Below are 12,168 nucleotides of genomic sequence, written 5' to 3' on the forward strand. Positions count from 1 at the left end.
GCGACATAAGATGAACACGGCTCTCACGCATTAGTTTGTAAGTGCACTTAATAACACACTATATATGCGCCTACACACGTACATAAATCATGAATGTAGTGGGTCGATTCCTAGTCTCCCACATTGTTTTCCTCTCTTTTACAAAAATATATCAACAAACATCATAATTTGTATTTATAACAGTACCGTTCAGGGATAATTTGCATGTTTTTTCGTTTATATAGATGTTGATTCCCATAGGGAACCTGAAATATTTGTCCCGTAGGAGTAAATTTATAATACCGATATAAATGGTCCATGTTGTTTAGTTGCAATATATGTACGAGTATATGTGTACCTTACCTCTCTGAGCAGATGTTTAAATGTTATCTATGATCAGCTGAAATATGATGATGATGATGCTTGTTGTTTTAAGGGACCTAACATCAAAGGTCATCGGCCCCTAATGGTACGAAATAAAAGAACAAAAATTGCAAAGGCATCCACTGACCAAAATAAAAATAAAATATGGCATGAAGAATTAATGGATGGACAGGAACTCAACAAAACACAAAACAAACAAACAAACAAAAACCAGTGGATCGGATTCAATACAGATCGAAAATAACATTATTACCGACCAAGGAACCACTTATAAAGCACAATGATGCTTGGTGTCTAAAGGGGGTGCAAAATCCACGTCTAAGGCCCCAGAGAATGGTACATGTCGCGAGTAAAATAGAACCATGGTATGTGTCATGTTGGGGTATTAATCAGAAGTAGCGAAGACTCACGGTGTTCCACAAAAGATGGTACTACTCACAAGTATTGCAATACGTACAAGTAACGCAGACCTATGGTGTGTCTCACACAATGGCCCAACTCAGAGTCAACGCAAACCGAGAACGTTCCCCACCTAGGTGTACTAAACACGGGCGCCGGTATTCCCGTGGTGTTCCTCACATAGTGGGTACTAATCACAGGCAACGCAGACCCACGGTGCTGCTCACATAGTGGTACAACTCACAGGCTACGCCCAGACCCGCGGTGTTGCACACATGGGTACGACGCACGGGTACTGGAATCCGCCAGGCCAGGCTTTTACTGCTACTAATCACAAACCTATTTCGTACCGAATTTAGTGGTACTACTCGCAAGTACAGGCAACCTATGGTGTTCTCCGCGTGATGGTACGATTCAAAATTAGTTTCATGGTTCTAATTCAGTCAGCCCTTGGTCGCCCCTTTTAGTCGCCTCTTACGACAGGCAGGGGATACCGCGGGTGTATTCTACATGTGCGTCCCCCACCCGCAGGGGGTGATCAGCTGAAATAAAATTACTGTGTGTTCCAAACACAACGTGTAAGACAGTCCCGGATGTATTAGTTATATTAGTTCTTGATATTCAAAATAGCATCATTATGAGTAAATAATTTCTTTAATTTGCTCATGATTTTCAAATCAATTGATTATATTCAGGAATATAGCTGCTTTCAAGGTCTGTTCCCTAATGCAGAAGGTCGTTCGGAATCTCTGGTGGCGAGACTGAAGGCCGCTGGCAGCGCTGTTTTCAATTTGAGCACCTCAAAACGGGAAGTGATGATTCACGTCAGCGCTGAGAACGTGTGTGTGTAAAGTTTCGTGACATAACTGCAACGATGCCGAAGCAGATTGACCCTTACTGGGAAGGCTACATATCAGCCCTTTCCGATGCTAAATATAATTGTTTTGCAATCCAAGGAATGTGCAAGAAGCGTGATTTCTTGATATCAAAGAACTGGATCAATGATGTATTGAATTAAAAAGGCAAAGGCCGACTGCGCTTAATTTCAGAGCGGAAAAAACAGGCAAATCCACGACCGGCCACCAGCTGTACGCCAGAAGTGGTGAGGAAAGTGAAGGCCCTTGTCTCAGGTGGTAACCCTGCCTCCCAAAGGTCTGTCGCACATAAGTTGGGGATGTCGTTTTCAACGGTTGACACCATAATCAACAAGAATCTGCAATTAGCTGTTGCCGAGTTCACAAGCTGTTGCCTCGTCACTTTTCGGCACGTCGCACTTACGCAAAAAAGCTGTGTAAGAGCTATCTGGCAGGAAACAGATGAAAATTTTTGTTACATTAGACGAAGCAAAAGTGTGCTTTAGTGACTGTAACAAATCCCACTCGATGTACTACCGCTCTAGAGACAAACAATGTGACAAACATTGTATAAAGAAGCCAGGAAAGTTTCCCAAGGGGTTTCATGATCATCGCTGGATACTGCTACAATGACAAGTTAACCATTCGCCGTGTCACTATTAATGTGAAGGTATCATCAGGAGGTTTTAACACCAATTTACAACGCATATATCCCAGCGCTGTGTGGGCATTCGGGTGATAGTGGGTTCGAACCCCACTGTACCTTAATTAACGCCGCGGCCGCTTCCTTCCCACTTCTAGCCCTTTCCTATCCCATCGTCACCATATTACCTATCTGTGTCGTTCCTATGTAAAACAGACTGTAAACAAAAGAAAGCACTGCAAGGGAGGGCGAAAAATCAGATACGGGCACATCAAGATAAAGCAAACAGCCACACCTCTCGTTTGACTCGTCTGTTCTGAAAGAGAATGGAAGTGGAAACTGGAGTCCGTGCAATTCCGTTTACTGACATTCCGGTGAAGGCACCCAATGGGATCACCCATGGACTTCTATGCATTTGGAATCCTAAAACGGGGTTTAGGAAATAGACGTCCACGCACTATCAATGGCCTCTGGAAAGCCTGTCAGGGGAGTGAGATAAGATAGAAAATAGCTAGGCTATGGGTAGTAATGCTGGGTTTCCCATTGAGCATGATCGTTGGTGGAGACATGCCTTTTCATAAGCTAATTACCCTTCAAACACCGTCCCAAAATATCCCGAATGACCTTCGTATTATCCATACTTACCTTCGGACACCGCTTACGTAAATTCTAAAATTAACATAGGCCTGGTGTAATGTTGTTTAGCGAGTGAAAAACGGCCAAACGGTCGATGTTGACCTATCATTGTGTACATCCCATGACGTGTTCCTATTTATGTTCCTATCTTCTTATAAGTCACTTCATTTGTTTGTTCTTTTCCATTACTTTAATGCAATAACGTGTATCTACCATTTCTAGCTATGACTTTTCATCATCTTGTTTCATATAGGGCACGGATGTTTATGCAGTAATAGGTTAGAATGCAAACTTTCTGAAGCGAGTAACAAGTATAGTCCACCTCCACGACAATAATGCTATGAGGTTTGCATAAACATTAGGGGTTCTAATGGGCCAAACCCCCTAATGTTTATGCAAACCTCATAGCATTACTGTCGTGGAGGTAGACTATACTTGTTACTCGCTTCAGTAAGTTTTCATTCTAACCTATTACTGCATAAACATCCGGGCCCTATGCATGAACATCGTTTTAAGATAACAAACTAGGCAAGCATAACTGTTTTCTTTGATGGTATACCGGTATCTATTCGAGTTTTCAAGAACTGAGATTATGGCAAAAATTATGCGATCAAATACGGAACTATAAGGGATTTAAAAGAAAGGTGGAAGTTCACTAATGTTGATGGTATTGTCTGTTTTGTCTGGCGTAGAAATAAACTGTGGCCATCCCGGTCCACTGTACAATGGTTGGATTGAGAACATAGAGGCTGGCACTGGACTAGGTGCCAGTATTATCTTTCGCTGCCATGATGGCATGAAGCTGGAAGGAAACACATCCTCGTTATGCCTCGCAGATGGACGCTGGCGGTACCCTCTACCCAAGTGTCTAGGTAAATAACTTGCCGACACGCTGGGTTTGCCGTCCTCACACCATGCGGGATTTCATGAATTGTTGGTAGAGATTTATAAATCTGATGGTAATAGTGCCAATAATCAAGAGAAATGCCCTATTCTTTGATTTCTCAAGATTAACTAGAACGCAACTTCCATAAATAATGTGACTTGGTATTCAATTCTCTTCTCGTAAAGAGACAGTCAGTTATACCAACACCACCTAGATATAAGGCCTGAGCACGAAACCAAGATGGCTGACAATAGAGGCAATCATCATAATGTCACTATGGCATCTTACCATATGTTTTAATTGATCTGGCTACTTAAACCTCAAAATAATTACCCCAAACCCTCATTCTTTCAGATAAAAGTCACTTACACCTTCAAGAAACTATTTCTGAAAAAATTAGGGATAGTTGATACACAAGGTTTCTAAATAATGCTGAAACTCAAGTGAGGTTCAAGAATTAAGGGAATAGCAGAATACCGAAATTCATAATAAATGTTTTATTTTGTCCCCCCACCCACAAAAGAAATTGAAAGCAACAACACACTTATTTACATAAATGCAGATTTGCATGAAATTCAGTCCTGTTGACAAATAACACGTTTCTTCCTTGTCAATACATTCTTTGACATGGAACTTTTTTTCTTACAATAATTATTCAAAAGAATGTTTGTTGAAGTCCACACCAGTTTTCTACAAACACATTCTGATGTATGTCTGTTATTGCACATATCTGGCTCCCACAAAAGTTCTTTATCATGAATAATTTTCATTGTACTCTCACATGCAACCTCCCTATGATCATTTACTAAAAGAAACTCTGTTTCAAAATCTGTACATAATTTTGTTACTACCAGATAATTATGTATTATTACATTGATAACAAACATTTCAGGGAACAAAAGCCTACCCCTACTCTTATTTCTAATTAGATTATATGCCTCATCATCAGCATCAATGAAGTCCTCAGTAACAAGAATTCCTTTACAGTGTTCACATTTCAAATATTTTGAGACACTATAGCAACAATAACCTGCTAAATAGACTAAAATTGGCATGTCATTGTTACAGTTTTCAATATCGTGTAAACTTATATGTACATCTATGCTCTTACACAATGAATTATCAAAATCCAAAAAGGCAGAGGATTCAGGAGGCGGGTCAGAGAACTCATCTACTTCAATCTCCCCAAATGCGTTTGATCTTATCTTTAGAGTCAGTGATGACAGTAACCTTAACTTCTTTTCAACTTCAAACAACTGCCTCACAGAAATATTGTACTGCCCTCCTGCAAGCTGCCTATATTTCCCAAACCTGTCTTCTAATATGTCTGTTTGAAATTTTCCTAATAGGACATATGCAAAATTAAGTTTTGACAAACAATATTCTATCAACATCAACAATCCTTCAGTTGTCAATATCAAAGCAGCCATTGTTTCAGATGATAATGAACCTTTTACACCTAGATCTCTCCACTTTACTAGCCATTGTAGGAATTTCTTCAAATATTGAAGCCCTTCCCCTGAATTCGAAGAGACTGGACACATTAAGCTGTTGTTGAGCCTTACCCCTTTACCTGGTGTTTTGACATTGACAACAGCCCACCAATCTATTATTATTTTGATATATGAGGCTGTTTCTTTATAATATGGTAGCTTACACTTTTCACCTAACACTTTCAGCCCTTCTATAACATTGTCATTGAAAACTTGCAGAGCTAATTTTACATTCTGCCTTTCAAATGATGAAGGACTTAATGCTTTGAGAGACAGACCATAACCATATTTTATGAACTTTTCATGCTCAAGATCATATAATTTCTTAATTGTAAGAAAAGAAGCACACTGCACTGCACTGTTATCTTCAAAATCAGGGAAGTTCATGCACATATTCTCATCCTTTCGATTTAACCAGTTATTGCGAACACATTTGAGCAAGTGAACACTATCAAACACAAAGAAAAGTGGTCTGCTCTCATCAGCAGGGTGCGGGTAAACACATTTCAATTCATTTTCAGGTGAAAATATTTGCATGCATTTTCTGTTTACAGAACTATTATCACTAACAACACAAACAACTTTAAACCCTATTTCCTCTAATCCTACAATAACTTTTCTTAGTACACCATGCAAATATTCTCCAGTAATTGATTTTACAGGTAATATGTGAGCTACTTCCTTAAAATCAGATAACAAACTTGAAACCATAAAACAATAAGCACCTGTTGCTAACTGCTCATCATTGAATGCTTTTCCAACAACATTACCACCTTTATAGTCCATTAATGGTTTAACATGAATTTCATCCATCATAAGCACAATGAACTTATCACTATCATTGCCAGAAAATTTATTCCTTATATACTTCAGGAAATTGTTATCGTGCTGTTCTATTCTAGGATCTACTTTTAAAGAAGAAGAAAGCCTCCTGATGGTACATGGATGAGGCAGATACAATAAATTGAGATGTCTGAGGTATGCATAGCAATGGGGTGAAATGGACTGCAATATTGAAGATAAAATCAGAAAAGATGGACTATAACTCCTCCTCTCGTGTGACCAAAGTGCAATCTGTTCAATCATGAATTCAAGTTGTCCTTTTAGTCTCGGTTCTAACATGCTGACTTGTTTCAAAAGGTATGCTGCTAAACCTAAAATGTCATTAGTGCTGTTTGCACTGTGAACCTCAGAACTTAACGTGTCAACTTTTTCAAGAAGCACTGAAATTTCATCCAAGTCCTTTACAGACTGTGGGAAATGAAAGTTACCAATACTGTCTAATTTTATGTTCTTATAGTATACACTTAACTCCAAAATTTCATTGATAACTATAGAACTAATTATTTCAGGTTCAGGGTTCAACACAATTTTAACTATTACTATATTTACACCTCTGTGAAGTATGTCCCATGATTCACCTACATTCAGATTATTTAACTTCTCTTTCAGGTCAGTGAAATTAGAAAATGTTATTCTATTCTTGTGTAAATTATATTCTACTTCACTCTCCTCGATTGCTGCCTGGATATTTTCATTTTCTCTTCTTCTTCTCTTCTCTTCAGGACCTTCTCGATATGTTTTTGAACTACTCAAATACGCTGGGCAATTTGGCAAAAGTGAAGGAACAGCACTGGGGATAAGTCGTGGAACCTTCAGTGGTAGAGTTATAAACTGTCCATCCTCACAGTGGAACTCAGTATGTTTCCTTATTTCGGACGGATTAAAATGTAATTCACAAACCTGCAATTACAGACAATCAGTTAACCTAACCTGAACGAATTTCACCATACATGTTAGAGGTTAGATCCCGTCTAACCTAATAGCCATTTTTTCAGATATATTATACTACCATCTCTTGATTATATTAATATATGAACACACTATGAAATAAAACATTTGCGAATAAAAAATGCATAACCTAGTATCTAGTTACTTACCACTGAATACTTCGTTGGAACGAAATTCTCGCGCTTTATTGCACATATCCATTTCTTTTTTAGATCTTCATCTTTCGGAAATCTAAAAATCTGTACTTTGCTATTGGCACTGTAGTTTCCCCTACAATTAGGCACACAACACTTGTAGACCATTATTGTATTTTGTATGACAAAATTACGGATCACTTTCACAAGGCATTGCCTCAACAGTCCGCCATTTTCCTTTTAATCTCGACACCATGCACAGGCCTTATATCTAGGTGGTGTTGGTTATACTGACTACTGTGAAACTTTCGGAATCAAAATATTTCAGAGTTCAAGCAAGATAAGAACATATTAGAGCCTTGTTGTTTCCGAACAAACCAATTTATATCGTCTAAATTCCTGTCAATTTAATATCCGACACTGGAAATTATATCTATGAAGCAGCCTCGAATCAAAGTCCGAATTTGAAAAGTAGAAAGTAATTTACTTAAATACATGCAGACTCTCTCCAAACTTAAGTTCATCTCGATACGTAATATTATATTTTTGTCGATAAACTTTGAATGTTTGATCCTGTATATCATTCTATCTCAAATTAAGCATGCAAACTTAAAGACAGGCTTAGTTGGACTTTGTTATCACATCACGTGAAAACAGATAGACAAAATTTTACAAATGTCAGTATTTAAGTTGAGGAGAAGAGGATTTGTTCTTTAGTTGATTAGTACAGGATGAAATAGCAGTTCGGAGCAAGGTTTAAAATGAATTCTCACACATGTTCGTTAATATTTACCTATTGTACAGGAAAAGTAGTAGAAAATTAATTTCCGGTATTGTGTCTTGTAGTACTTTTGTAGGAAGAGGTATAATGGACATCTGGTGCGTTCAAAATATTTTCGAAAATTCTTGAAAATACAGAGTGCTTCAGAAAGAATATAAGGTAGAGGAGGGTAAGTGTGCGCACTTAATGTTTAAGCCCTTATAACATTGTTTTCCAGAAATATGTTTGTAACTTTAATACATATTTTGGTAGAAGGGAACATGAAGAATATTTATATATTTTTAAAATAATATACAGTGATAATGATTTATTGTGACACACGAGTTTACACAACTTTACGTATGCGAACACTTAGACGACATATGCGGATAAGTGTGCGCAGGCTGTAGTCTAAGTGTGCGCATTTGTTTTCTCATTACATTTCCTTTCATTTCGTTCAGTCACAATTAATTATAACAACTTTTCAACAATGATCACAAACAATTCCTCCATGTCCTCCATATCAAGTGCACAACTCATGCCACCATTCCCCAAATTGACTGCATTGTACCCAATCATCGTCTTCACATGATTCTTGACACCCAGAACAGATGTAGACACCCGGAGATTGTTCACCTCTGGATCTGCGAGGCCTATATGTTAGCTTTTGTGAAGATGAATGTTTTGGACGGACACCTTCATATTGTTTACCATCTCTTGCAATTTTAGATATCTGAGAATTTCTTTTTGCAAGTTGTTTTTCAGTTCTTGCTTTCATCCTTTCTTCCTGTTCCTTAACATTTTGTTTCTCCTCAGGGCTATTCTCATAAGGAGACGATGTTAAAGTCTGAGATTTCTGACCATTCCTTTTCCTTTTGTTGTTATTTTCACACTTAGGTAGGGGTGAATGTTTGTGATTGGTAATTGAGGTAAGGCAAATACTTTATTACTTTGTGACTCCTGGTTTGTTCCTTGGTCGTTCATTACTACTTCCTCTCCTTATTATTTTTTTTGTCTCCATCTTCGTCCTGCTGATCACCGCTTACTGACTGATCAACATGTTCATCCCGTAAGGTCGAAATAGATAATTACAAGATGAAGCACCGTAAACCGAGCTTCTCATATCAGCAGCCGTGTGGCAGCTCGAATTAGGTGCGCACACTTGCCCGGCTGTCAATTTCTTTTGTTTGATACGCAGTAGATGGCACTAGTGATACTATTTTTAAATGTGAATGATGGAATCCTAACCAACATTAATAGCATACTTCACAGCATTTAAGTCAAACAGGTGCAACTCAGGGGCTTATTTTACTTCATTAAAATATTATAGTACATTTCGCGAAAAATAATGTCTTACCTTTTCTGAATTATGATCGTACAGATAACTCATCCAAGTTGCTGATACCACCTTGCATGTAATACATCACCACACTACTCTCTCAGCTGTCGACCAGTGATGCCAACGGCTGAAAAAATTGACTGCGTACTTAGCCGCCTGCGTACACTTACACTCCACTACCTTACGTATTTCGAATGCATATATTTATTAAACTGTAAGACATACAAATATGAAACTTTATACACATATTTACGAACCTCTCAAGTTCAGGTTACAGATGTTCAATATGTCCTCCATCAGCGACACGAACAATATCACATCGATACTCTAATTCCTCCCATACTCAGGCAAGCATGTCCGTCGCTGATGTTATGGCAGTACGGATCCAGTTCTTCAACTCTTCCAGGTTCTGTGGTAGTGGTGGTACATAAACGTTGTCTTTAACGAAATCCCACAGGAAGAAGTCACAGGGTGTCAAATCCGCTGACCGTGGAGCCCAGATGAGACATGCTAAGTCACCAGCTCTTTGACGACCAATCCAACGGTTCGGTAGATATTCACGCACTTGGCGACTCCAGTGAGGGGGTGCCCCGTCCTGTTGAAGAATGAAGTTGTCTTCGTACAGCCTCGGAAACAACCAGTTTTGTAACATAGCGAGATACTGCTGACCGTTAACCGTGTTTCCATTAAAGAAGAATGGGCCGTAAACTGATGATCGGGATATCGCACAAAACACATTGACTTTGGGCGAATCTCGTACATGTTCAATGACTGAATGTGGGTTCTGTAGGCCCCAAATTCAAACATTGTGTTGTTCACCTGACCACTAACAGGGAACGTCGCTTCATCACTGAACACGATGCGTTGTGCGAAAGTGTTATCATTGTCAATAGCATCAAGAATTTCGTTACAAAATGCCACACGTTTGCGTTTGTCATCAGGACGCAGAGCTTGTAACAGCTATAACTTCATAACCAACCGACGTCTCAAAACACGCCAAATTGTTGTTGTAGGCAGTTGTAACTCCCGACTGGCACGACGAGTTAGTTTTGAAGAACTACGTTGGAAAGCAGTTTCAATTCGTGCAACATTTTCTTCAGGAACACGAGGGTGGCCAGGACTCTTTCCTTTACATACACATCCTGTATCTACAAACTGTCGATACCCTCTGCGAATGTTCCACCCATTCGGAGGATCAATTTGGTACCTCAACCTCAAACATCTTTGCACCACTGTAATAACGGAATTGCACCTCGCAAACTCGAGAACACAAAATGATTTCTGCTGCGGAGTAGCCATTTTAAACATATGACAGTTACCAAGCAAAACAGAAGACAACTGACATCTAGCGGCTATTAATATAAACTAGACTATGTATTCGTTTCTCCAATAGACGAGCCGAGGCGCAGCGATCGACAGTTTGGACAAAATAATACTTTGTAATACGTATATTATTTTTGAAACACCCTGTACTTCCTCTCACCCTTTCCTCGGTAGTGTATATTAAGGATGTTCCACTCATCCTACTTCTTTTAAATAGTCTTGCATCATAGAATAATATTCACCTAACATAGAATAGGTGTAAACATTTAATATATGCTATTAGTAGGGTATGTGTTACTTTCGATTACTTTAGATATGGACATAGAGCGCTGTTGTCGGTTTTTTAACCATCCTTTTATCACAAATAGAAAACTCTTTGGATTAAATTCCCTCACATTAGATGAAAGCTTGTTATGTACGAGAGCTGTATATAAAGTAGTGACAATATTGATAGAACGCAACGTTTCATTAACTAACAAGTACAAATGCATTCATTACATTCCTAAAGTAGTCAACCGCAAAGTATATTACCACTTGCCAGGTGTCGGGAAGCCGTTGGGGACCGCTGGCAAGGCGTTCTCTGTTGATGATAGCGAAGGAGTGCCCTACTGAGCGGAGTACAGATGCCTCTACAGATAATTCCCGGACAGTCCATCGATGACGAAAGCACTCTCGATGTCAATGTGATCTTGAGGAATGGACGGCCGACCTGTGCGGTGCAAATCCGCAGCCTCATTCCGACCCGCACCAAACGCCTTGGCATATCATGTAACCATCCTATACGGCAAAACATCTCGCCACACGCTTCACGTAATCCTCGATAACATTCTGATGCATTTTACCACGGCCAAACGCTATTTTAATCCATGAACGCTGATCACCGTTTGAAAACAGGCTTTAGAGCGGTAAAATCGACACTCTTCACTTCAACGCCACACAGCAACAACACTCCGAAGTGCATGCCCGATTTCCTGCGAATGTCCGGACTACGTTGCCACTTCTTTATTTAGTCCTTTTTTCACTTGCATAGGCCTATACCTATAGCTATTTACACTTTTGCCTAATCTAACGTAAGGAGTGACAAGATCATGCTTACCTCTAGTGTTAAAAATCAATCAGTCAGTCACCACTAATCTGCGTTTAGAGCAGTCCCCCAGGTAGCAGATTCCCTGTTAGTTGTTTGCTTAGTCTGTCCTTAAATAATTTCAAGAAATTTGGAAACGTATCCTTTGGTAAATTATTCCAATCTCCAACTTCTCTTCCTATAAACGAATGTTTTCCCCAATTTGTCTTCATTAATTCCAACTTTATATTGTGGTCTTTCCTATTTTTAAAAACACCACTCAAACGTATTCGTCTACTAATGTCATTGCACGCCATATCATATCAGAACATATCGCTTAATCGAACAGCTCGTCTCCTTTCTCTCATCTCTTCCCAGTCCAAACTTTCCAAAATTTTCGTAACGCTACTCTTTTGTCGGAAATCACCCAGAACAAATCGAGCTGCTTTCCTTTGGACTTTTTCCAGTTCTGGAATCAAGTAAC

The 12,168-nt window shown here is 39.1% G+C and overlaps 1 protein-coding gene across 1 annotated transcript in view; it reads left to right on the forward strand.

Annotated features, from left to right (window-relative positions):
* Hasp (Hig-anchoring scaffold protein) overlaps positions 1-12,168 on the forward strand; it is a 1,448,565-nt gene that overhangs the window by 1,219,743 nt on the left and 216,654 nt on the right. The window contains exon 8 of the mRNA XM_068228385.1: positions 3,588-3,767. Coding sequence (XP_068084486.1) covers positions 3,588-3,767 — 180 coding nt within the window. The remainder of the gene's footprint in view (positions 1-3,587; positions 3,768-12,168) is intronic.

Source organism: Anabrus simplex, chromosome 6, assembly GCF_040414725.1.
Source record: "Anabrus simplex isolate iqAnaSimp1 chromosome 6, ASM4041472v1, whole genome shotgun sequence".
NCBI lineage: Eukaryota > Metazoa > Arthropoda > Insecta > Orthoptera > Tettigoniidae > Anabrus > Anabrus simplex.